A 27,973-nucleotide genomic window follows, 5' to 3' on the forward strand; every position below is an offset into this window, starting at 1 on the left:
GCAAGAGAGGGTCAATAAGGGCCTTATCTTCAGAGGGTGCTCACAGCCAGAAAATGCAACAAGGATCCACAAAAAGCCTCAAACTAATGGAAATGAAGAATTTATCTAGTGGTAAGACTGGATGTATACCCACAAGAATTAATTCAGTCTTACCCTGTGGGCAACCTTCCCAAAAGTAAAAGAAGAAGCTTAATTGAGATTAATAGCCTTTTTTGCTGAGGCCCATGGGAAGTCCTAGTAAGGCAATGTGTTAAACAGTGAATGTAATTTATAATACATGCAAACTTTAGAAGATATAAATAGCATATGGCACTTAATGAGAAATGTCTTATGCCTTTCTCACATTGCTTTTTAGAGACACTTTCACCTGTTGGATTTAAAGTAGCATTCAAGTTTCTATTTTTTGGAAGGCCAACATGCCTGCTTTATGCACCAGCATTATTAAACTTTTAATGATGTCACACCGAGCAGACACTGCTTCAAACCAGCTTACACTGTGGTCACAGATGCTAGACTTCTATAATCTAAGCTAAAGTAATTGTACTTACATATGTTGATTTTGCTTGTAGTGACATTTTTTCTAGATTTTCTTGAATGTTAAACTTAGTTTTTCTCCATTTCCTATCATCTGCATTGATCTTACATATTTGTGCTCACACAGTCGTGACACAACACCTTTCCACAAAAAACAAGGCCATACATTTTTATACAATAATTCCTGCATCAAACCAACCATTTGCAAATGAACGAGACTGGTGTCCTGTTAGAAAGTATGCAATTTGAGAATTTCATATGATACAGATTTAATAATATATATAAATATCCAACACACATATGCTTTTAAGGGTAGGGGAAAATAATTTACTGTTTCCTTCACTAAATACTTGTTCAATATTATACTTCAACTGTCCTGAAAAATCCTACACAAAACAGTCATCGTCGTGCAAAACTTAATTTTTTCTGATACACACTGAGTATGTAAGGCATGTACATGTTCTTCTCATTTTTACCAATAAATACACTCACAAATATACATCTCAAGTATACCTATCCAGTCTGAAATAATTACATTCAGATGCTGGACAGAGTACTTATATATAGCAGAAATAACTCAAGGTCTGTAATATTTTTTCTTCAGCTTTTTCTGTTGTCATCATTACTAAACAATGTTCCATTTTTCCTCAGTAGATAAATCTATTAAAGCAGAGAACCAGAACTTTTCTATCTTTACCAGGTCTACTTAAAATCATCTTCTTGCACCTTACCTTTTCTTCTAACCAAAATTTTAATTTTGCTTTGTCCAAAAGTGTCATTCTTTCAAATGCTCTAATGAAACACAAATCCTTCTGTGTTTTGCAGCCATCCTTCCTTTCATCTTTTGCTTTCAGACAGTGCTTGCCTCTGTCATCTCCCCCTCACTTAGTTGCTGTTCTTGAGTGAACAGTACCCCCAATTCATGTACCATCACCCTCAGCATAACTGTCATAACTTGCAAATCATAAAACACTACAGAAGAAATCCAGGCAGGTGTAATTCTGTTGACCACAGAGAGCTGTGCTAACTACACAGTCTTGTTGTGGTCCTAACATTTTACTGAACAGTCTGTGCATAAGCTAAACATTCCTTAATACTCACACCATACAGTCATATTCCATAATTTTTAGTGCTTTACATGATGGCATTTGTATGCTACACTAATTGACTTAATAAGTTTCTTTGAATGTATTTTTCTCATGACTAATTTGCTTCATAAAAATATTTAACTTGGAAATAAAACTGTTCTTAAGGAAACTCATCCTACTTAAAGGATGTTCATCCTACCCTAAAGCAATCAAAATTTAATTTCCTATATACTGTTAAAATCGATGACAGTTCGATAGATAATGCGTAGAGCAGCAATTAATCAGAATTTATTTATACCATGAAAAAAATAATTTTATACTTTAATGAATTCAAAATGTACTCTTATTTTTCAATCTATTTGGTGTAAAAGACTGTAAAATAATTTTATCACCTACAAGAGAATAGTGGGTTAGTCCAAAGTATAGTCTAGAATCCAAGATTTTAAAGCACACTTTTCATATTACACACAGTACTGGTGTCTCAAAAATCCTGTCCAAACTGACCAAGCTTCTGTGCTTGTGGCTTTTCCTCAGGCTCTGCTGGTACAAGCTCACATTCAATCCACAATTAAAATTAAATAGTTGCCTTAACATTTGCCTTACTATTTTTAAGGTGAGAGATAATGTTGCATGGCTTTTGTCTCATGTTCTTAAGGAAACGAAAGATCTCACAAAAATTATATGAGCCAAATTAGTAATTTTTAAGATAAACTTTTATTGAAAAATTAAAACTGCATTGCATAACTTTTTTATAACTTCAACATTTCTTAAACCACAAAACAGAGATTCTGTTTAAAAAAATCTCTTCATATTTGTCACCATTCAAAAAACAGATTATGAGCTAACTCCATGATAATTTTTAAATTCTGGATTATTCCCAAGGCCCCTGCTTCTGGCTGTCTGCCATGAATGGTATAACCTATCTTCTCTAATAATTACCTTTAATAACACAATCAGAATTTTTCTCATTCAAAATCACCAGCTGCTCTTGATTTTTATCCAGTGGTCAGTCTTCTCCAAATAAATTATATCAGTTCATGAGTACTGCAGCTACCTGTTCAACTAAGATCTTGCCTATTGCTTAATTGATCTGAATTCACTCATGCAAAGTTACAGTGATTGTCCCTGTGATTTTAAAGGCAAAATTGCTACCTCAGAGTGTATTTTAAACCTCAGAAAAACAAAGTTGCTCACCTGGAATTAAAATGCTTTACATTAGTCAATACTCCTGTGTATCCATACATCCTAATCTCTCACAGTCAATAGTATATGGATTTAAAGAAGGAAAGCTCCAGGTCAGCTTTAGTCTGAGAAGCTGTGACATATTATCAGATGGAAATGATCTAGTAAGAAAAAAGATGAGTTTTCTCACTAATGACTATAGCTGCTCTGTTAAAATGAGTTAACCAAGTCAGAAATTAATACAAGCATGGTGCCTGTTGAACACCTGGTTCATGGTGCCTGTTGAAATGTAATAGGAAAACGCCCCAGAATCTGATTTTAGAATCAAAATCTTTGCAAAAATCCAATTGTAGTCATCTGTGTCAAGACGTAACACTGCAGAAAAGCAAGATAAATGCAGAGGATGGGAAGATAAATCTAAGCCCTCTGTCTTTAGAGATAACACCTGTGCATTAACTGTCCTGCTTCCAAAAAAAAGTAGGAGGAGCTCCATTATTCCCACTTAGCTGCACATCATCAATGGCAATAGGAAGAACCTCTGATGCTTTTGACCTTCAAAACACAAGATACTCCATTAAAGGAAGAAGCAGAAATTTTAGTGAGCAAAACATTACATATGCACTGAGGAGCTCTAGATCTGACTACATCACAGAACAGGGGCTTGCTGTATGAATGCCAGTCAGCTGCATTATGGTCCTTCCTACAGCTTCATGATCAGGATGAAGATGGTTCTCTTCACCTCATTTATATGCTTCAAGGAGAATTAACATCTCAGATACATTAAACTATTAGAATATTGAGATGGTGGTCTGGATACAGGGTTCATGAGGTTAAAATATTAAAATTAGAGGACTGAGGGGAAGATAGAGCTTTAGTAATACAGTTATTGACAAGGGAAGTGGAAGAAATCACCTAAGAACTGGTGGAAATCATAAGAACCATGGTGTTTGTGTGGAGGACATAAAATCCTCTAGTGAAGCTAAGTCACCAGTTATACATAACTGGATTAATTATATTAGCTCATATTGTTTCTCATAACAAAAAGGTCTGAAAGAATTTTTTCAATCTTCTGTAGCTGCCCTTTGAATAAATTAAAACTGAGACCAGATTTCAGACAGAAGTCTGAAATAAAAATGTGACATGTGCTTCTTCAAAACAAACTTCTTTCTGTACTCTAAGAACAGCTCTCAATGAGAGGTGTTCTAGTTTTGATGAATAGCTGGTATCTATAAAGAATGGCACCCAATATTATGGAAGTTAGAACTGAAGTCTGTTTATGCCAACTCCATCTGTACTGCAGGCCTCAGCATGCATGTTTACACCAGGAAATGTCAAGTATTGAACACACAGTAATACAATAAGCTTATAATTGAGCAAGACTGAGGTTTAAGATCAGAAGGCAAGAAACCAACTACACTGTGTTGAAAAAACCTAATGACAGAAATACTGTATTGATAAGATTACTAGGGGGTTTAATGACATGAAGTAACAATGCAAATCTATTTAGAAAGTCATACTCATAAATCTAAAGGTCAGTGACAAATTTACTATAATTTTTAGATTCAACTCAATTTGAAGAAAAGATTTTACAGAAGGTTATGAAAGAGGAATAAGCAAGAGTCCTAGGAAAAGCTGGAAAGGCTGTGCTGTAGGATACAGCATTTACCATAAAAGCTGCTTCCTTCTCCCTGTGCTAACACAGCCACAAATGTGAGACACTATCCTCAAAAGACAGCCAGTGGGACCTGCAGGATGGAAATCTCTCTTGCCTGTAGGTGTCCTTCCACAGGACTGACAGGGGCCAGAGAGATTGCAAAAACTGCATGGCATGACTGTATTTCACTGAAAGTTTCTAAAATAATTCCGTTTTATTTCTGAGGTGGTGGGGAGGGAGAAAAAGCAATTAATTACTGCTTTGCAAAGAATCATGTATGAAAACACTTGAAATTAGCACATTCCATTTATCACCATGACACTAACTCAGTGAACAGAGGATTATTGAATCTCCATTTTGTTCTACTACTCTGTATGTTCCAGTATGGACTTTTCCACTCAGTAATATTGACTATCTAATGATTAAAATTGATCAAGCTGCAGATGAATCTGGTGCCTATACTTTGAAAAGACTAACCAGTTGAAATTATTGGACAAGCTAGCTGTATTAAAAGATACTGAGATTACTTTTGGTTTTATTTATTTTATAAGCTCCAAATAGATAGTGAATTCTATTTCACTAAAAGAATGATGCTGGTTAAAACTCCCACAGAATTTAGTTAAAATGGTCACAGAGGTCAGTTCTGAAATAAAACTCAAAAACAGGGGCCTTGGTTAGCAATCAATATTCACTACAAAAGCATTCAGAACACTGAACAGTCTGACATTACAATAAATAAAACTGAAATTTCTAATAATTCTAATAGATTAAAGGGATCCCATAATTTGATAGTCTGTACACAATGTCAGAATTCCTTATCTTCAGTAAAATTATCTGTAAGTTATTACTTTAAGTGCACTAGGATTTAAACAAAAGTGCCAACTAATATTTTTGTATTTTTTCTTTGGCTCACAAAGACACTAAAATACCATAAACATTATTTAGAACTTCAATAATATATAAATAGGTTACATTACAAACAGAAGAAAATACAAGACAACTCTTCAGCATGGTAAACCTCTGCATATAAATAAGCAAATATTTCAGATACCTACAATTAAACAGTTATCTTGCTGTAAAACTATTACATTTAAATCCTTTTACACAAAGTAATTTGACAATAATATACACAATCTACACAAATTAACCTCTAAAAATACAGCAATAATAGACCTGTTACAATGACTCTGCTACTGTCATCCCCTGATTTGACACTAAAGGGCAAGTACAACTATTTTACTCAAAGGTGCTCTTAGAGATTGCTGTTTTGTATGTGAGAAAAGCACCAACAATGAAATCTAATACTGTTATACATTTTCTTTAGCTCCTAAGAATCTACATTTTAGAAATGTTTCTAGATGTCTATTTCTGTCTGGCAGAAAAACTTGTAGCACATTATCCACATCAAAGTTGTTGAAGGAAAACTCAATTTTCTTAAAGTGGAAAACATGCTCTGGCTTTGATCTAAGTTTATAACCACTTTTTATATATATATATATATATATATGTATGTATATATATAATTATATATATTTATTTATACTGTACATATATACTGTGCAGAGTTCTTAATTTGCTACTTTAATACCTATGAATTTTCTGCTGTCTACAATAAACAAGACCAATGGAAGAGTCAATAGTACTTCAACTTCAAGATAATACATTTTCCCTCAATAATATGATCTACCAATACATATATATTTCAGTACTCTATAGTTGTTTTGTTTAAGGATGTCTTAGGAGATTGGAACTTACAGAAAGAGAATTTCCTTTAAACATGTTCTGCAGAACTGGTTTTAAAAAATAGCCAGTGCTGGAAAACAATGAATTCAAGAAATAAATAATTCAACCACTACAGCTCCTGCCCCAGTCTCTCAATTTCCTCAATGAGGAAGTCAATGTCAGACTTAGTTGCTGCTGGGTTTGAGATGACCATTCGGAAGAAGTTGACTTTATCGCCCTGAGGCTGATATCCAACCATGGTAGTACCTGACTCCATCATCAATGCCTTGATTTTTGGTGCCACCTTTATAATAAAAAAAAAAAAGAGAGAGAGACAGAGAGAAGAAAAAAATCATTCTTTCATTGTATATCACAGCAGTTCTTAATACAGAAAAAATAAATTGACAGGCATTTATTTTAATAAAAAATGTCTGTAACAAGAAAATCTTGAGAAATGAAATATGTAAGATTGGCTATTTAAAGGAAAATTGACAACAATAATATCCATCTTTTTGATTTACAAATTAATATTATCCCAGAGTGTTCACTATGTAATAATTTTATATATTAAATGTAGATCTCATTTCTTTGTGCTGAAGACTTTGTCACGATGAAACATGTTTTGCTTCTGTATGAATGTCTGCTCCAGACCTTCTTTAGGGTAGTGGATGTTTTCTATGAGAATATTATGTATTCTCAAAGCATTTTATATGTGGGGAAAACAATGAAAATTTTTCAACAAGATCTATGTCATAAAGAATATTTTTTGTTAGCATAAGCCGTGGAAACCTTCCAGTAGTTTTGCAGTACTGTGCATTTACCACAATCTCACTTCCTTGGTTTAATTTACAAGGAATAATGTTCCAAAAGTCTTAATATTTGGTATTGACTAAGCCCAGTTTTTCTGTCCAGACCTTCATTCTCCTGCTCTACTCTCTGCCAGGCAAGGTCAGATGTCTGGCTCTTTTAGTTTTGTAGAATGCTTTATGGTGTCCTCTAACATTTAACAGGGTTAAATCAAATATTTCATCCCTCTTGCTGTTTCTTACTTCTTACCTCTATCTTCCTCTATTCTCTCTTTTTTGGGCAATTTCTTTATCTAACATGGGACTGGCTTGACCCAGGAATTTTACCCAGGAATTTCTATTCTCTTCTATTCTCTTTCCCCATTGTGCTACAGTCATTAAATCCTCTACAAAATCTCCCAAGTTTGCTCTTTCTTCTCCCTTCCTTAACACACACACACGCAGACACAAAAGAACAATTCTTTTTGACACCGTGATATCATTCTTTTGTCTCCTGAATGTATTTCATTCCACTTCTGTCTAAAACACTACTACAAAATTACTGTACTTTTCTTCCCTCAAGTCCCGAGTAACATTATATCTTTTCTGGTGGTGCTTCTATGATGCCTTCACTTTCCTCTACCACTTCAAATAAATATATCCCAAAGTCCTCCAAAGGGTATTCATTTTCACTGAAATGCATTCATGCATTGGCATTTAAAATCAAAGCAAACACCTGAGAAAGAACTTAGAGGTTTTCATGTCCTTTACCTGTCCAAGCATTTTCAAGCAATTACCCTTTTGTTTCTCTTGTTGATAAGCTGTCCTATTCAAAGAAGACTGTGATGTCTGTAGGCCTAGCTACTTTTTGAAGGCTTGTAACACTTGTGAGCACAGGGTAGCTGAATATGTTCTGAATCTGGTTCTATAGGGAAAACACGACTTGAGCATCAATATAAATAGGAGACAAAAGTGAACCAATATCAAGGTCATAACAAGCAATGGACAACTTACGTCTCAGAATTTGGAATTTTCTTTTTACATTTAACCAAAAATACTTACCCTGTGTAACTTTTCTCTTCTCTCATCAGAGTCTGGCATGCCCCTGAGACTTGGAGGAATGTACCAAAAACATACATTTGTATGCTCTGGCTGCAAAAAGAACCAAACATATGCATCAATTAAAAAAAATATAGAGATCAGTCCCAAACTAAAGGCTAGTCAGTAGCATATTTTATCACAGACATGAAAGACAAAATCTAGCATTAACTTTCCTCGTCCTGCATGTTAAACAGACAGAAATGGATTACAGTACTGCTGCTTGCCTCCGCTGCCTTAGATTCCCTATACATTGTCCCATTTGCAATATTTAGGTTGCTAATGAAGTGCAAATGCTTTTCACCCTTGTGCAGTTCTATGAGTAACTGTTTTTCAGGATCACAGCAAGGGCAACCCAATTTTCCTTTCCTTAGCAAAGAGGGAAATGAAGTTTATACTATGATCCAAAGGTTTAGGTACTGGCACTAGCAAAAGAATATACAGTAAAAATAGCAGATTCTCAGTTATGTATGGAATAATCTCAGTATGAGTAGGTTGTATTAAGGTAACATTCATGCCCTAAACTGAGAAGGCCTCTGCAGAAGAGGAGGAGATAAACCTGACATTTATGGTATAAAACCACATGTATTTGACAAAAAACCTGCTCAGATGCCAACAGTCATGTAGTTCTTTAGAAAATCAGAACAGTTTTGCATAGCTGTCTTGAAGAACTGTGAGAAGCATGAAGATAGATTTGGCTCATACATATCTGAAAGAAAACTTACCTCCCCTTCAAAAACCATCTCAAATTCTTCTCTGTTTTTGATTTTAGTGTAGAGATATTCTGCCAGCTCCAGGCATTTATTGATCTGATTTTCAAATCCTACTGTACCCTATTTTAATAAGAAAGTAGGTATTAATTATATAGTCAATTTTTTCTGCTCTGATGCAATCACCTTTTCAGATAGGTTTCACTTTTACGTTTTTTCAGGCAGAAAATATTTAGCAGTATTATTTCTTGTAACTTAAAAGTAGTGCTAATCAACGGTAAAAAAGTGGCTAAAGGTGGCCCAATTGTAAGTCACTGTTTGGTTTGTCTAATTTTAAGGGAATTTATTATGAAAATAACAAGGACTTTCACTATTTTTAGTAGATTATTTTAGGTCTTTTGTATTTTTTGGGTTTCCAAAACTATTATGGATATTATGTCCTGGCTTCATAGCTGCTCCTGAAAGACCAGAAACTTGGAATGGGAACTCAATTGAAAGTGTAAGAATTGGGAAGTAAAATATTTCCTCTGAACAATTTGCTAGAACTGTGCATTTAATCAGCAAGCAAATGTCTGCAATATGTTTACTAGAAGTCACTTGCCTACCCACTGATATCTTGTCAAGGTCATGATCCCAGAAAAAGTATATGAATATTTATAATAAATAGTTGGGGTTTTTTTTAAGTACACTTTCTACATGAATGAAGAAGCAAGCATTTTCTCCCAAAGTGAAAATTGGTTTATGATTTTAGAGTTTATCATTAGATTTAATATCAATTTTATTTTAAAAATTAGACTCTGAACAAGTTACCCAACTGAACTCCCATTTTGCCAGCAGAAGATGAAGAATAACAGTAATGAGATGACTGCAGATAAAGCTATAAAAATGGAATTTGTTTTCTTGACTATGTGAACCCTCATCTTGTGAACATGTAAGCCTGGACAAAAGCCATGCCTAAATTCAGCCATCCAGGCATACCACAGTAGTACCAGGTAATCAACTGTGGAATCATCACTTGGGCAATGCTTCCTCAGAAAAAGGCTTTGTTTTAGGTTAAAAAGTCGCTTATAAAATCTATGCATTGAAATGTCATGTTCAAAAGACCCTTGTGAGTCATCAAGGCTGCTCTGCTGTTGCAGGTAATCTGCCATAAAATATGTATGCAAGTGTAGAGCATCACAACAAGAGATCATTTTGGTGCCCTGCACTCAATGGTTTTTCTGCAGAACTCATCTAGTGACTTAAATCTTTCTTCTAATTGCCATCTGAATTTACTGACAGCTAGCATTGTTCTACAATTCACATAGCTCCTTTCTGAGTTAATACTTGGATGTTTATGTGTTTAGAGATTGTAATTATGTTAAAATGAAGTATTCCATTACATGACACTTAGAAATTAAATAAACACATTTTTGGTTTTTGAGCTAAACTTTTGTTATTTACCTTTGCTTTCCACATCAACCAGAATTTGAAAATGTCTACATGTCGACCACACTGTATTGCCTTATCTCCAGTGTCATAGGAGACATCATACTGTTTGTCTGGCTGGAAGAGATAGCCTGCACACATTTGATTGCAGCCTTGAAGGATACCCTACAACAAAAAACATGGACACTTATAAGACCTACCTGGCATTTGTGCATGAGAGAATGTACACATTAATAATGTATAAAAATGTATTTCAAACATGTACAGGAGAATTGTTCTTTGATAGGACATATTATAACATACTGACCTAAGTTCTCATATAGAAAAAAAAAGTCTTGCCAAAATCATGCAATAGCTGGCACAAAAAGCATGCATGCCACTAAACAAAACCTTGTGCTTCCCTCCAGTAGATGGGTTTTGCAAAGGTAAATAAATGCTGCAGTCCTCGGTTTTGAGGTGGATCGGTTGGAAGAACAATGGCAGGCCTAGGGGTGCAGCTTCCAACTCTTCCATCCCAGTTCTACACACAGGGATTACTTCTTCAACTAAGTGCTTCTAGTAGCAATTGGCATACAAGAGGTTAGTGGACAACATTATTAGTCCTATCCACATATGATATCATTTTCTTTTTTTATCATTTAATAAAAATATGTGTTGCTTAAAAGAAACAAGACATTAGGTTTTCCTTTCATTGATGACAACTAAGAATCTAGATGCCAGCCCTAAAAGTACAGAGTCATAATAAGACCAGCATGTTTTCAACAGAACTGGGAAACTTTTAAACCACTATGTAAGGTAAAAACTTATTTCTTACTTAAGCAGTTTAGTCTGTGACCAAGTACTAAAACTGAGGTTCTATGTTCAATATATCATAGAAACAACGGGGCAGGTGCTCAGATGAAGCTCAGTAGCATGGCTCTGTTGTTGCTATCAGATTATGCAAAGATCCAGCAAGTGAGGATCTGACCCATGTTGTCTACAAATTTGATTAAAAAAAGCCAAAACCCCCAGGACAGATAAAACAACTTCCAAAGCACAATGTAAATCCACACATTTATTCCTTCCAAAAGACGTTTTGAAATTAAACAGATTTTGCAGTACCCTCTTAAAAAGTAGGGCTTGATTTTTTTTTTTTTTTTTTTTAATGTTTAATTATTAAATATAAGGCAGACCTTCTCCCGGACAAGAATGGCAGAACATTGTAACAACACTCCCATCATCTTGTGTGGATTCCAAGTGACTGAGTTGGCTCTGCAAAAAAAATTACACATTCAGACTGGTCTGGAAAACAGAAACTTAATCTGAAGCAGTCACCTTTGTTTTCTGCTTTCAGCTGGAAATATATGGAGTTTTGACCTGATGATATCTCTATGGGTATTATTGCTGTCTTAAGAGTCTTCTTTCCCAGCTATGCTGTCCAGGAAAGGAATTTTTTTCATGTCAACATTGCAATGTCAGACTTGTGATTATTTTATATTATTACTAATACCAACTAATTAGTATCAGATTGATTAGCTGGTACGGTAACATAATCTCCAGAAGAGTTCTCTTCTAGAAATAGCACTAATAAAAATAACAAAACCACTTTGATATGTTCCATCGATTCAAGGTACTGATGGGGAAAGTGGAGGTGTCAGACAAGTAAGGGACTAATATGAATTGTGGGAGAATACAGTTCTTTACTGAACAGCTGCTGGAAAAATAGAAAGGAAATAAAAGATGTTCTGCATGCTTACCTGCTTTCCTAGTTAGAGCCACAGCCCTTGCTTGTCAAACCCATGGACTGTTAAAAGGCTCTAAAACTTTACATCTTATCATACCATTCTCTATGTAAAGCTTAAAATTTCTTACATGTAAATACAAGACAATGCACAAAATCACCTAATTTACAAGTCAAACAGATGTTCTGTATTTTAACATACTATCCTTGACAGTTTAATGGTGACACTGAAATAAATGTGCCAACGTTGCACATCCATTGACCTTTTCACCCCAAGTAATTAATTACCAAGCATCCCCTTGATTCACTGCATGTTCCAGAGAAGCAAAGTGCATAATTGTATTTCACAGACTATGCATGTGTTTTTACAATGTGGTTGAAAGAAAATTAAAAGGTATTTCCTCCTCTTCCACACCCTGCTCTCAGAGAACACAGACACAACCACAGTTTCTCTGTTTTGTGTGATGTCTTCCTTCACCCCAGTCTGAGGACCCCTGATTTCTAGATACAATTCCAATCCCTGTATGTGCTAGGTTAAACTGTAGCACCCCTCAGCTGAAAGAACAGTGCAGCCTGTGCTGTACCTGGGAGCTCACCATCCATCTAACACTGGCTGCTTATGCAGTGCAAACCAGCAGGTAAATAGCTCAGACTCAGGAGGCAATTATCTTTTGAGAAACTTCACTAATATTTCTGATGAAGCAGTCAGGAAAAAAGAATCTATGTAACAACTTACTTCCTTTTGAAAACACCATGCCTTCAGTTTAGCACATTCATTTAACTTCCAGGCTTTCAAACAAAGACAATTTTAAGTCATTCCTCACAAGAAGCATTAGGTTTATTTTAACATGAAGCTGTCACTCTCCACTCAGTGCAGCCCCCAGCCAGAGGCTGTCCTACCACAGGCAATCCCAGCTCTGTGCCATGGCAGCATGCCAGTCCTCCATGCCAATGTGTCCGAGCAGGCCAAGTACAACCTGTGTTAGCAACAGGCCCCAGCTGGGGCCCGTGACAGGCAATTACCCCGTACATGTGGGCCCCATCCCATGTTTGAAATCTGTATAGCTGACTGGGAAAGAAATAATTTCACACTTCATAGCCTACTGCTTTCTGTATTTGCTTAAAATTATGGCCTTAATTAGCACCTCAGGGTTGACCTCAGGTCAAAAGGGGTGTGCCAAACTCCTGTGACCAAACCTCTGTATCTTAAGAAATTTATTTTTAATGCTGACTTAATATTAGACGCGTTGCCATGAGTCACAAGTAAATTGGACTAGGCAAAGGTTGATAGGATTCTGCTGCTTCAGAATACTCCACATCACATGCTGCTGTCCTTGCGACAGAACAGGCCACACGGTTTTGCTGCCAGTCCTTCCATACACTACCCTTGATGTTGTACTTATTCTTCACTTACTGTATGAGATGCCCAAACCTAGGATAGGTTGCTTTCCCTAAGGAAGAGCATTGCTCACTGTACTCATTTTACAATTTTACATGGAGCCCGTATTCAGAACGGCTGACCCAAGGAAGCAATTTGATGCTAATTTAAAAGTACATGGATAGAGCTTGCTTCAAATATTTTTTGCTTCCCTGAAGGCTGATACCTGCATTGATGGAAAAGATCTAAAGTTTCTGATTCTTCATTGCTTTTCTGATTTTTTTCAGATGGGCATCATTTTATGGTAGAGTGCTTTCAGAGGAAATCTAGAGATCAACACACCCATGGGATTATAAATACAGCATCTTCTACAGACTTGTCATCATTGGATATGGGTACAGCTGTGCCAAAGACTATGCCTGGAGTGACTCCTGAGTCAAGATTGTAAGAACCAGTGGGAGGGTCACATTCTCACTATGCTGTCACTACCAACACAAATGCTTTGCCTCTTTAAATTTGATTCAGTCAAAGGCTGGCTTCTGGTCTCATTTGGCATCTTGGTAAGCTGGTCTTGTACCTGGGGGGTACACACATGCTCTTTTCTGCAGACTTCACTCTGACCTCAACAAGAGCTTCCTGCTTGTTTCATGTAATCCCCACATGTCACCAACACATAGGCCCCTGTGCCCTGAGACAGGTGACATCTATGACCCTTTCTGGCCTCTCTGTAAATGATCTCAATCTTCTCCCTGGTACAGCAGAAGTGTAGCAGCTCTGTCTATCATAGTCCTTTCAAGCCTTAAAGGTACTGAAACTTGCCCCTGAAAATTGCTGCTAATTCAGTCTCTAACTCCTCTCATTGTTATATACACCTATCTATTTCTGTGTGTATGTATAAATAAAAGTGATATAAGACTAAGCCTACGTATGTGTTCTATTTACAGAACACTTATGAACACTCATGAACACTTTTTATTTTGCGGAAAATCTGCAAACATCTTTCAGGAGAGAACCTCTACAAATTCCCACTGTGGGTATTCATGCTCAAACCTTCCCTGGATCACTCATTTATCACTGGTATTCTCAAAGACCTACATTTCAGAGATTGTCTGGCTCTCACACTTCATTTCTTTCTTCAAATATTTCTTCATCCATTCCCAGACTTATGATCCCTTCAAAGCTATGCATAGAAAAATTTCCCTTTCTTTTTGCCAAGTAATATCCTTGTCTTCCTTCAAATCTGCTGAAAACTTACCTCTCACTCAATGGTACATCACAGATTTCTTCTGTAGTATTGTTTCCATCTCCCTAGCCTGAACCTGTCCCTATTGTCTCGCTATTGTTTAATTTAGTCTTTAAACTCTTTAACATAGCAAAGTAATATTTTCATGAATTGTTAAAATGTCATGCACCTTATGAAAGTACTTTAAGAACAGTATTACAAAGAAGCACTGTGTAGTACCTTTCTATTCCATTCAATTTATGACGGTGCTTTCGGGACATTAAGAGTCCACCCCCCCAGGCAGCCTGGAAAAGACAGAAAAAAAGAGAAAACTCATTTTTTTGAAAAAGCTCAACAGATTTTAGTTTACTCGTGGTCTAGTAATAAGTATTTTAATTCAAGGAAAAAAGGTGTAAACTAAGATCCTCTTTTGCCTGACTAGCAGTACTTTTTTGTTACTTACATCTACATGGAGCCAGAGGTTGTATTTTTCACATATATCTGCAATCTCCTGTATTGGATCAAAGGCTCCATATACTGTTGTGCCTGCAGTTGCATTTACAAAAAGAGGAACGTATCCCTACAATAAAAAAAAAAAAAAATCAAATATAAATTGAAAACACTTTCAGGAAAAAAAAAAGAAAAAAAAAAGAAAAAAAAAAAAAAAGGAAAATAATTCCAGAAAAATTATTGCATTTTGTAACCTAAAAACATTTTTCTTCCCATGTGGAAGGCACAACATAACCAACAGTAAAAACTACCTAATCATATACATGGTAAGAACAAACTGGGTTTTTAATTTATTTTCTTGTAACTTCACAAAATTAACTAGTTAGAGGATAAATAATATTATTTTGTCTAATCTCTTTCAGTGAGGATATTCAAACAATGTAGTAGAAGATGAACAATATTCAAGTAGATTTGAGACTTTTACAGCAGTATAAACAAAAATTAATTAAATATGATTTGTAAGTCATGATTTGAAGGCTTGAAATTGTTCCTTTAGTCTTTATGTACTAATAAACAGAACAAAGCAGAACAAAGCAATCTAAAACAAAAGCAATAAATGAGAAACTATCAGATCAAAGAGAGAGAATTTTGAGTTAGATTAAATAAATGTGAACTGCAATTTCATAGAGTTCCCAAATGTAAAGAAGTTAAGAAATAATAAAAAAAATAATAATCTTGATTTCTCTTTGGTTATATTATTAAAAATTCATGGGTTTTTCCATTGCACTGATGCAAGAAATAGCAATTAATGCTAAAATTTAAGCTTTCTCTCTATATTTAAAAAATATACATGCTACCTACGTGAAATCTATAGGATTTTTAAGAGCTCTGTAGAATATTTAATGGGTTTGGCTAAATTTAAAAGTTTAGATAAAAGTAGCTTAGATTTTGTGTTTCCATGCTTGTTTCCAGATACTTCCAAACAGGAAGTTATTTTTAATAATCATGAATTCTAGTTGTGGTTCAAGAGTTAAAAGTCTTTTGGTTTTAAACAGAAAATGGAAACCTTACCAAGACATACAGATAATTCTGTAAACAATACATGAATGTATAATTAAGCATATAAAAATACTGTTATTATATTTATATCATTATAATATTCTCTTTAATATCAACACTCTGGCTTCAAAGGAAGAAGCAATTTTACTAAGCCAAGCATTTAAGCACTAATTTTTACAAACACAAACCTTTTCTTTTGCTTCCAGAATTTTTGCCTCCAAATCAGCTGGTATTATTTTGCCTCTGTAATTATCACAGAAACAGAAAGACAAAGTACGTTAAAGTATGTATATGGATATAATAGCTGCAGTTGAAATACTTTAATAGGATTTTCTCAACAGGCCATTAGCAACTTGACACACTGTACTGAATCAGTCCTTAAACACAATAAACCAAATTTAACAGATGAACACATTTAATCTATCAAAACTTTAGTATTCATCCTACCTTTCATTGCATTTTATCAAAACAACATTGTCTGTTCCAAATCCAAGTGCAGCTCCAGCTTTCTTTATTGAGTAGTGACTCTGCAGCAAACAAATGAACATGAAATGGAGTGGTTGTTTAATGACGAAGCATTTTCACAACACGTCAGTAAATTAAGAATTAGCAGTGTTTTAAGCTCACATGCTCTGAGGTAAAGAGAACCAGTTTAGGGACTGCAGCCATGCCTTTGGTTTTAACTTCAGGGAAATACTTGTAGCGTGCAGCCATTATGCTGTACATGTTGGAGATCGCTCCTCCTGTGAATGAACAAATAAATGAATAATACAATAGTGATAATGAAAAAAAACAAAAAGTATATTATACCACAGACATTTGTGTCTCATTTGCATAATGCAGTGAAAGTGGTAGTGAACTATGAAAAAACATTTCGCTGAAATGCACTGGCATCTGTCTAAATAGCACAGGACAGACTCGTGAGAAAGCCAGAGTGATAATCAGAATTTCCTAAATGCCATCTCTTTCAATTGCAATCATTTTGTAACACATTCCTAAAAAGTTCAGCTTTCATTGTGCTGCTTTTGCATAAACTTCTTGTTAGCAAGAACAACAGGAACTTATTAACTTGTCTGATTGAAGAAATGTCACATATTGGATGGATTTATCCCATCTTACTGTAGACACAGAATTAGATGCTTAAATGTAGATTTCTACAGCTGAGCTACTCCTTCTAAACTCCCTCACAGTCAGTTATGGGAAAGAGGCATTTCACAGGCTATGATTCAGCTAATCTATTTTCACACATAATTTTGAAGAATTTGAATACAGGGAAAGCACCTATTTCTCTTGGTTTGCTGCTAAAAAGAGCCCTGAACAATTAGCTCAGTTCTTTGGTGCAGATCTCAAGCTTTAATAAGATCAGTCTCACCCCTAAGCCTAAGAAGGCTTCTTCCTCTGAAATTTTGTCATTGATGAGAACACAGAAAGATCTGTATTTTTCTAGCAGATAGGACTGGAGTGTGCACTTTATGTGGGCTGTTCCAAAAGGAGGTGGTTTTGTCCTTTATGCTCTGTAACAGGATGGTGTTCTCTCATGCCAAACCCAGGAAAGTTCTGCTGGGCACCCACATTGTGCACACATTAGCCCAGGAGCTTCACATGTTTCATCATCAGTTGTTTCTGTCACTGCTCACTGCCTTTATGTTCCTTGCGTGGGAAGACACATTGTCTTGGTCTTTATGCTAGAATCATAATTTTGAATCCAATCAGATTATATCCCAGATAATGAGGTCCAGAAAGTGACAGACAATCACAACCTTTTCCTGACTGTGAGCCCAAATCCTCACTGACCACCAAAGAAACCAGCACGTGATTTTTGAGAACTTCTAGTCAAAAGGAGTTGTGGTTGCTCAGCACCTCCAGAAATGAAGTTCATAAAAGGGGTGTTTAAATGCCTAACTGTGTACCAGAGCCCATAGTGAAGTTTTAAATGCTGACCAGCCATAGTCCATAGCCATACACAGAGATAATTTTTTGCCCCAACTTTTCTGTGGGATGTTTAAACAAAGCATTTCTACTTCTAAATATCTGACTCGTTGCTTTGTGTTGCAGATAGTGTGACTATTCAGACACAACCTATGTTTATTTTAACTTCTGAAATTTTAGTCAAACCACCAAAACAAGAAGAAAAACTCACCAGGTGAGAATATTCCATCACCATCTTTGTTTGACCATCCAATAATCTCCCTCATCTTTCGAAGTGTTATTTGTTCCATGAGGACAAAAACAGGAGCAATTTCATAGGTAAACCTGCATGGATAAAGCAAAAAACCAAACAAGGACAATATAGATATGGAGTCTAAAAACATATTATAAATTTCCAGTCTGTGATTCTTTGTTAAAATGCTCGAGGTTTCTAAAAGTTTTCCTGTAACTTGAGGTTCTGATCCTGAAACTTTACTCAAGCAAGAATCCCCAGGAAGACAATATTGGAAATACTGATGAATAAAAACTGCAGTATTAGATATTTTGCAGCTTTCTATATAGTGAATGTAAGACCTAATGTTCAACATCATAGCGCTGCTGACTTCTGTACAAGGTTGTCCTTTAAAACAAATGTTTCCCAAAGTGAAAATTCCACACTTGTGGAATAACATACTGCTAAATCCTTATGAAAACAGTGAACTTCACTGAACTAAACAAAACCATAATTAGAAGTATTGAGCTAGGGTTTCAAAGTCCAAATATAATTAATTATGGGATTTTATTCTGTTGATGATCTCCAAGGACAACTTACTTCTACAATACAACGTGATCAATAACTGTCAAGGGTAATTACAAATGATGATTTTCTAATTACCAATTACCAAAACCAAGTCAGCAGTCAACTATTGTATCCACTTAATGAGGGTAAAAAACATTACATATCCTGGCCTGCCCTAATGTCAGAGTCAGCTATGTGGATGGAAATGGACAACCATACAACTATTTTTGGTGATCAGGGTAGATGAACAAACTACTACTGCTGTAAACAAATTCTGCTTGCTGTGTGGGGGGAAAAAAATAAGTAAGGGGGAAAAGGAAGCAGAGAGAAATGAAATCAACCTCTGATTTCCAAAGGAATCTATAAGGGTATGACACCCTGACACTTCGCATTTGACTGATATCCTCCACTTGAATAATTTCGTCAAAACATATGTGTTACCTCTCTAATACTAAAATGATATTTTGAGAATAGGTCCAGCAAACTTGAATGAGGTATGATATTAAGAAGGGAACAAGTGTCTGAAGTGGCTGTTTATTTACAGCCACACTGGTTGCTTCCACTGTTAATATTTTCAATTCTTTTGTGTCCTTAGTCCATCAGAGAAACACCACCACTATTTTTAAAATATTCCCTTAATATTAAAGATTTCTAATTTGTTTAATTATTGTGATTGCTATTTTCAGAAGCAAAAACACTACTTGTTTTGTTTTTATTATCATTAGAACTGGCAGAGACAGTTCAATACTGATCTGAAGTTTGGGTGCTGCCACTATTTACAGATGGACAAAATTAATAAACCAGTGTCTGCTAACAGTGGTTTGTGGTTGTTTTGTTTTTAAGCACTGCAAGTCTAGAATATATTCTAATTTTTATTTCGGCAGAATGATCAACTGATGTCCACAGGAACTCGGCAGTCTATAGATCACTGTAGCTCCATACAAGGTACTCTAAAGTCAGTGGGATTACTTTTTCCTCACCAGTTTAAACACATTTTGAGTTTTGTCCTGAGACCTTGCACACTGAATTTTGAATATATTTAAACACAAAGAAAATACTACTTATTTATTCTATTCTGTAGTTATTTTCTGAGTCTTCAAAAACTGACAAGAAATAAATGAGAGTAGATGTTTACAAATTACAAGGCCAATGAAGATATATTAGATGATGGCTATGAATTTACAAATCACGTCTTGTTAAAGTTCATTCCACCTTACTTGTTTTAAAGTTAAATTATTTTGAAAAATTCCATAAACAAAAAAAAAAAAATGTTTGGCTTAAAAGGAGCCATCTAACTTTAGAATCAATCTCCTAAAAAAAAAAGCTGATTAGATTTTCCTATAGTTACAACATTTACAGGTATTTCTGTGAATTAACTATCACAGTCATGAGTATCAGCTCTTTACTAACAGGTTTTTTGGTAGAAGCCAGTGCTGGCTTAATTCTGCTCTCACATAAAGGACAAAATACTTTATCAGACCAAATCATTCTAGCTACCATTCTCTTGTTGGCCAGTATGTAAAAAAGCAGTCTGAAAATAAACACAGAACATTTTACATCAATTTTCTATTCATAAGCATATCTGCATAATACTGAAAACACCAATATATTCCCTTGTCTCAGCTAACAGCGGGCAAAACCAGAACTTCCAAATAATATTTATTTTTAACCTCAGTTGGCTGCTGCATGGTGACAGAATGCCCTGTCTTACACACCTCTAGAACAGGATGAATAATGAAATTCTGAAATTTCCATGCTGAAGGTCTCATGATTAGAGATTGAGCTATGAATAGCACATTGATACATTATTTCCAAGTCAATGGAGGAAGCTTATTATGTTTATTTTTATATATTATCTTCACAGTGATATTTAAGTAATATTTCCTAATGATAATTTAAAAATTTAAGGGAGTACAGATGTTTTGATTAGTCAAAAGTCATGTGCAAAAGAAAATACATATTTTTAATTGTTCATAAATATTTTAAGTATTGTTTATCTGTAGAAAAGAAAAAAATGGCATATGAAAAACATTCCCTGCTATCATTTAATGTTACTGTTGCTTTTGTGTTATGTGCTCATGTAGCTGTAATAGGTTGGAACAGTTTCTAGGTAAAGGTCAAAATCTCTTCTGGCCTGCTGGAACACTGCTCAAAACAAATGCTATGTTCCCCAGAGCTCACAGAGGTGATTTGGTTATTTTAATAACCTTCTCTATCAATTCTTTGAATCATATTTTACAAACATCTTGCTTTAACCTTGTTTGTAATTACTGTGCTACTTGAAAGCACACCATGTTAACTTTGGTTTTCTGAAATAAACGGCACGCTAAGCCTCATACTAACAAATAGATGCAAAAATTTCATGTTCACAGAGAAGTATTTTCAAGATACATTTTTTTAAAGCACAAATGGATGAGAAATTAGCTATTTAACATTTTTCAAAAAAAATGGAAAACATCAATTAAAAAGAGTTACTCTTTAAGAAATGAATGCAATGTTATTAATAATGATGTCAATATTTCTTTATCCTGTCAGTCTGCCACAGAACTGAAATCTTTTATGTCTCATCAGATTTGTGTAATTTCACTGATTACAAAACTAAACTGGGATAACTAAGTTAGTCAAACAGGCTTGGAAAAAGTGACACTGAAATACTGGTCACAGAGAAACAACCTTTAAGCAAAGTTTTTTTAGAAATGTGATCAGAACTGTTTTCACTTTTAATTGTGCAGCTAAAAAGGCAGCTCAAAGCACTTTAAAGCATTTACAATTCTTTTTTAATAATTAAAGCATATATTGCTGGGTTTTCTTCCCAATCAGCTTTTAAATCTGAATGTCTGATACCAATTTTCAGCAAACAGAACTAACTGAGAAGAATATTACAAAGAGAAAGCTGGTTTTGGCTGAAGCACCTTAGGTTTTTATTTTATTTTATTGTTAATGTCACAAAACAGGCACAGTTCCTAATCTACATAGAACTGCTAGTCATCAGCTATATTTAATGAACCATATACTCACAGATAGGCCAGTGAAGATATTGTTCATTTTCCAATCTGAAGATAGATTTCATATGTTATGACAATTAGCAACAAACTCCCCAAAACAGAGGTGGCTTTACAGTTAAAACACATTCAGGACAGGACTAAAAGAAAGCAGTTTTACCTGCTGAATATATGGACTCCATGTTTTTGAACATATAGAAATCAGAATATAAATTAAAACTGACCAGAAGGTTTGGTGGGTTTTTAGTGGTTTGGAAGGTTTTTTTTGGTTGGTTTGGGGTTGGGTTTTTTTGTTTGGTTTTTGTGGATGTTTTTGTTTAGTTTTGTTTTTTGGTTTTTTTTTTTTTTTTTCATTAATTGCACTCTGCTGCAAAAATTCATCATAATACCTTACACTGACATTTAGCTTTCATTAACTTTGAGGTCAAGAAAAATTTGGAAAAGTTTCTTATTTGATGCATTCAGATGTCAAATTTTACTTTTTTTATGCTTCCCTTCATTCATTTACACATGACTTTATTAATCTTAGGCTAATTCTTTCATTAACATAAAATTATTTTTCAGTGTTACATTTTTAATCATTTTGAAGCTACCCAGAAGCCCCTTATTAACTAGCACATGAACAAAAGGTATTGCCTCAAGCTTGCTACCCTCTGAAGTCAAAAGTAGAGAAGAAAATTAATTTTTCCATATCTTGTGTTCTAGTGTTAACATGTGGATAGCTGCAGACCTGTTCAGTCTAGATACAAAGCTTTTTTTTTAAAGAAAAATATAGAGAAAATTGGTCCAAAAGAAGAAAAGTAATTTCATGTTATATTAGAATAATAATGTTTTACTTACCATGTGCTCTCAGATATCTGCATTTCTATTTATAAGAAACATAAAACTGTTCAGTTTTATGTAACTACTTTCATTGTATTACTGACACATTTAGAAAAACATGAGACATTTTTCTGGAAGATGTAACATTCATAATCTAAAAATGAAAATTATTCATATCTGTGACGATACCTATCTACCATGATACATGGCAGGCCATGTCACAGACACTGGTGACAAGACACTGCTTACATGTTTGTATTAGCAGTAGATGTCAGCCATTCCCCAGCCAAGCCAATAATGTCCAGTCCTGTGGACAGCTGATTGAAAAAGCGAGGATGACCTGAAAAGAGAATTGACAGTAACTTAGAACAAACTCTACCGGTGTCTCTCAGGTTTCAAATTTAAATCATCCGCCTTTTCTGAAACAAATCACAGGTTTGTACTCAGAATACTTGCAGCAAAGTTTTCAAAGCAAGTCCTTCTTATGGGGAGACCAATAGCCAACATTCACGGATGTCTTATTACAAACTTGAAAAAATGCTTCAGATGGGAGCTTCTGTATGGAATCATTTGCCTTTAAAAGAGAACCTCAGAATCGACTGAGCCTGCAAACACCTCGGGGACCTGCTCAAGGGCTTGGGCTAGCCCATTTCCAGAGCCCTCTTCCGACTTCTGTCGTGCTGTGAGCTCGGGAGAGGAGTACACGGTGGGGGACACCCCCTTGGCAGTACCAACCTCCAGGTACTGGGGCTATTTGCATTTGAATGGAGGAAGAGAGGAAGGCTCAGGCGCTTGACCTGGGGCTGCAGGAGTGAGAGAGGGCTGCGGAGGAGCCGGTCTCTTCCCCAGCTACAAGGACACGGGAGAGGTCTGCGGGGTCTCGGCAGGAATGTCCCAGCGCTGCAGAGGGACAGGGCCCCGCAAGAGATCCTCTACTCGGGCCCTTTCCCCACGTGGTTTATAGAATTCACCTCCTTAAACAGAGTTTGCATTTGAACCGAAGTAAATCACATCCCTGAATTTCAGCCGAGTTGCTTTAACGACTTTTATAAGCAATAATCCCGACTCTTGGGGACCAACTTTTCTAGCATGAAGAGAGGAAATTCCTAACTGGTATCGGGCGTTGAGGGGAGGTGGGAGGTGTCATTCTTTAGATCTCTCTGCTCTCTGGAGAAGCACACAGCACACCGGGGACCGCCCGGCCCTAGAAGAGAGGTCAGCTCTCGACGCCTGGAGGGAACCCTGTCAAGTCAGATTCGGTTCAACACTAGGAACATCAGCATCTTTTGACATGAAGAAATACATGCGATTCTGCCCCGAGCGATGTCAGCAGAAATCTTTTGGAGGCGTGAGCCTGCCAGCGCTGCCACATCGCGACACTTCCTGAAGAGGATATGCCGCACCCGGGCTGCTCCCGCCCGGGGAACCCACGGCTCGGGGCTAGAGCCCAGAAATACCACCGTGGCTTAGCTGTTTGCTTTATAAATCGGCACTTCTCTCCCTTTCCAGGACACACTGACTGGCAAGTTATCTTCAGCGACATTTCGCTGACCTCCCATAGCTGTTAATGAGCCCGCGATCTCCTAAGGCTGGGCTGCAGATTCAGACCCGGTGACTTTGAAGGGAGCTTTGCCTTGAGAGAGAACGTGAGCCCCGGGAGCCCACAGCAGAATGCGTGTCCTGGGCAGTCAGACGACCCGAGCAACGCTTTAAAGCTGCACCAGACACCGCTTTGAACAGAGCTTGTGTCCAGTCGGACACCTGCCTCTCAGGTCCTGGGGACACGTCCTGCTGGCCCCACAGAAGCTCCAGGGGAGGTCGGGGTGAGGGGAGGAGGCTGCTCGACTTGCGGCACGATGAATGGCGGAATAATGGTGCAAGCATACAGAGCGCAGCCGCTCTGACTTAACCTCAGGTCACCTGTCCAACAACCCACGCGTTTGGGAGTGAAACACTCTCCCCTTTGATTAAGAGTACAAAAATCAAACTATGCTCCTGACTCCACTGAATCGATCAAACCGTAATGTAAATAGGAAAAAGGACAGAACGCTACCCGCCACATCTGTTGTCAAGATTTTGCTCCTTGAATGCACTGCATTGGGTCTTCGCCGCTCCGAAACTAACCACAGCAGAAAGCTGCGGCCCGTCCTTCAGGAGCCGCGGCCCGCATCTGCCCAGCCGGAGACTGCCGGGAAACAGCCTCCCGGTCTGAGCTCCCCCGCTCCGGCCCCGCGGGGAGATCGCCGCCCTCTGCGGTCGAGCCGAACCGTGCCGAAGAGGGCAGCCGGCCGGACAGAGCTCAGCAGCCCTAAAACGCCGGAGCAAGGCTGGGGACAGGAAACTCGGCGCACTCCATTTACCGCTCCAGCTCCTGACCCGCTTGGATACGTACAGCAGTCAAGGCTAGTTGCCAGCCAAGATTCCTGTAGATCCAATGTAAAACATTTCAGGCCAAACAGCCTGAAAGAGCGTTGACTTTGCTCTAGAGCCTGGCTACAGCTCACCCAGTAAAATAAGTGATTACAACCCGGGATTTCTGTCTGATTCAGAAGGACCTGGACGGGCAGGGCTCCTGGGTAATGGGCCGAAATCCACAGGGTTCCTTTATTGATGATTCCTAGGATTTTAGTCTCTTTTTCATTAAACGTTTGATGAACATAAAAAAGAAAAATTGCAAATTCTGTGTCATTTATGCCCTCATCTACCTAATGGTATTGCTCCCCGGAGATACAGACAGCTCGCGTTTCATCAAGTGAAAGAGATTACATCTTAAAAACTTGTTTCTCTGCTCTAAAAACAGCACTGAGCTACCCGGCAGGGACCGATGGTCATCAATAAATGACGTTTCTGAGCAGAAACATTTCCAGCGCCCGCAGCCAGCCCTGGAGCCGAGCTTGTACGGAGGCACAGTCACGGGTATAGAGAGGATGTGGGCTTACCTCCGTGAGCTGTCAAGCTCTCTTCACCGTGAGCCTGAGAAAAGTCCCAGGAGGGACTGGCCACAGAGTAGTGTGCAAAAACCTACCTGTTCTCACTCCGTATTTCAGTGTGTCCCGACAATCCACCAGAATCTGCTCCAGGGATTCAGGGTTGTCCGAAAGCTCCAGATTGAAGCCCTCCATGCCCTCCAGGAGCTGGTGTGGGTGGTGGAAGTCCAGCACTTTGGTGGATCTGTCAAAAGTCTTCTTCACATAGTTGAGGAGGATGTCCACAACCTCCAGCAGAAACTGCATGGTCTGCTCCTCACCATTCTTGGAAGGCAACAAATCTGTGGGGCAAACCAGCTGTCAGCATTTGCTTTGGGAGAGGGAAGCAGAGATGAACCAGCCTTTGCTGCCCGCAGCGTTCCAAGGATCTGGAAGCCGCGGTCCCAGCGCTGCCTGGTTGCAGCCAGGCAGACTCCTGGTCCCTCTCGCCCCGTCGAGCCTAGGTTGCCCACGGCAACAGCAGAGGTACCTCCAAGGCTCCCCGGCCTACGAGCACGCCCTGCAATGCAAAGGTCGTGTGATGCGAGGCACTCGCCTCCTATGGGCCAAAAGTACCTGAAATCTGCACCTGTCCCTACCTTGCAATGTCCCCACCTCCTCCCCGCAAAGGGATTGCTTTCCCTTTCCCACTCTTCTTGCAATGGCCCCGTACCAGCAATCACAGGCTGCTTCATTACTATTTTACTAAGGAGGATAAAAACAGAATTACTCTCCTCCCAGATGCTGGATCTGGAGAAACCCTGGAACCATTGAAGCTGAGCTGATGATCAGCCCAAAGTAAAACTGCTTTTCAGGCAGCTTGCATACATCGCCAGTGCAGCTCCCAAAAGACACAGAGCTTCCTTCAAAAACAGCCAAGGAAAAGCACGGTCTGAACGTGGCTGCACTTCCAGGGGAGATGAGGGCAAGGCTACTAAGGAACATGCCTGAGCTGGAGCAAGGAGAAACTGTAAAGTGTTTACCTCTGGCATACAGATTGGAAAAGTCTGTCTCGGTGCGCCGGAACCTGGATGCCTTCTCACTGTTCTCACATGCCAGCAGGCTCTTGGAGGACTGCCTTTCCTTCAGAGAGCTGACGATCCGGCCCTTGTCTTCCAGGCTGTTGGTCCTTTGCAGGAACCCTACGTTATTATTGCAAGGTGCACAGGTCAGAGTTTTCTCACTTCCCAACATGTTTAGAAATACCTAAAGCAGCTCTCTAGACAACGGTTAAAAGCGGTGTTGGCTCTAGATCTGGCTAATGAGGTCAGGAATAAGGGTATTTATGGGGATTATTTGCCTCCAGGAGGGAGAGTTCAAAATGCCATCAACTGCAAAAACGCAGCCATGCAAAAAACAAAATTTCGTCATTTAGTGCAGTGGTAAATTCTTATTAAGTCGATCAGACAGATTCCACTTCAGTAATCAGCCACTGGAAGAGAGTTCAGGATGAGTCAATGCTATTTCAGCCTGCAGGCGAAGTTTATGGACCTAGCAGACAGGGGCAATGATGTATGATTAAAATCAGGGCCATTTTCAGTTCTCCTCGTGGTGCTCTCACGCACAAAAGGCATGAGAGCAAGCAGCCATTCTGGAGCATCTGTCCTGAGAGTGCTAGAGCTCTGAGGATACCAGTAGCACTCATATAATCCCACCTTCCTATTATCAGTAAGTACTAATGCGGATTTTCCACCTGAAAAGATGCTTTGATGCTAACAGTAATCATTCCCGGAGGTTTTAAGAACTCCGCTCTCACGGGAAACGCATCTTTGGCACCCAGAACCCGAACACAACTGCTGCTGTTATATGTCACGGCAATAATAAACCCACTCACCCCAAGAATTATTGGGGCAGGAGCCACGCAGAGTCCGCGGCGAGCAATGAGGTCTACTTTAACACGGCAGGGAGAACAATTAATTTTATGGATTTGATATATTAAATCTATGATGCCCGCAAAAACACGCATAGTGTCGGGCTTTTTGTCATTATGGAAAGCATTGGATTTTGACCTTCCGGGTTGCACCGAGTGTGCCTATATGTTTGGAAGAGGCACTACGGTGGCGCCGGTCTCCTTTATTCTTATTATTAAAACAAGCAAAAATCGAAAACAAGGCTCGTCGCGGCTGAGGATATCTGCCAGAGAGGAGGGCTTAGCAGGGAGGAAAAGCAACGTCCTGAGTTCGCTCACTCAAGTTCCCCGACGCCGCTTCTCTTCAACGCCCTCCGCTTTCCGGCCATGTGTCCCTGCTCTCCGGAGCCGTGACGGCGGACCGGGACTGTGGGCCCCTCCCATCGGGCGCCCACCACCGGCCCATACGGGACCCCTGCATCTTGGGCAGGCATAGGGGCTGAACGTCGGGGGAGAAAAGCGAGCGACAGTGAGCTGCTGGGTCAATTGCTGCCGGCGCGGCACCTGTGCCTCGGACCCTGCTGCCAGCCAGGCAGT

General features: G+C 38.0%; 1 protein-coding gene across 3 annotated transcripts in view; it reads right to left on the bottom strand.

Annotated features, from left to right (window-relative positions):
• Positions 1-3,097: 3,097 nt before the first annotated feature.
• The window catches only part of GAD1 (glutamate decarboxylase 1), a 32,119-nt gene continuing 7,243 nt past the window's right edge, over positions 3,098-27,973 (bottom strand). For all 3 annotated transcript variants that reach the window (XM_053981875.1, XM_053981876.1, XM_053981874.1), the window contains 14 exons: positions 26,511-26,669; positions 25,587-25,829; positions 22,811-22,901; positions 18,171-18,283; positions 16,658-16,773; positions 16,478-16,557; positions 16,219-16,273; positions 14,985-15,101; positions 14,762-14,826; positions 11,374-11,452; positions 10,217-10,366; positions 8,789-8,896; positions 8,028-8,117; positions 3,098-6,484 (listed from right to left, as the gene is read on the bottom strand). In XM_053981875.1, coding sequence (XP_053837850.1) covers positions 6,311-6,484; positions 8,028-8,117; positions 8,789-8,896; positions 10,217-10,366; positions 11,374-11,452; positions 14,762-14,826; positions 14,985-15,101; positions 16,219-16,273; positions 16,478-16,557; positions 16,658-16,773; positions 18,171-18,283; positions 22,811-22,901; positions 25,587-25,829; positions 26,511-26,669 — 1,640 coding nt within the window. In that variant the 3' untranslated portion in view covers positions 3,098-6,310. The remainder of the gene's footprint in view (positions 6,485-8,027; positions 8,118-8,788; positions 8,897-10,216; positions 10,367-11,373; positions 11,453-14,761; positions 14,827-14,984; positions 15,102-16,218; positions 16,274-16,477; positions 16,558-16,657; positions 16,774-18,170; positions 18,284-22,810; positions 22,902-25,586; positions 25,830-26,510; positions 26,670-27,973) is intronic.

Source organism: Vidua macroura, chromosome 7 (genome assembly GCF_024509145.1).
Source record: "Vidua macroura isolate BioBank_ID:100142 chromosome 7, ASM2450914v1, whole genome shotgun sequence".
In the NCBI taxonomy this organism is placed as follows: domain Eukaryota; kingdom Metazoa; phylum Chordata; class Aves; order Passeriformes; family Viduidae; genus Vidua; species Vidua macroura.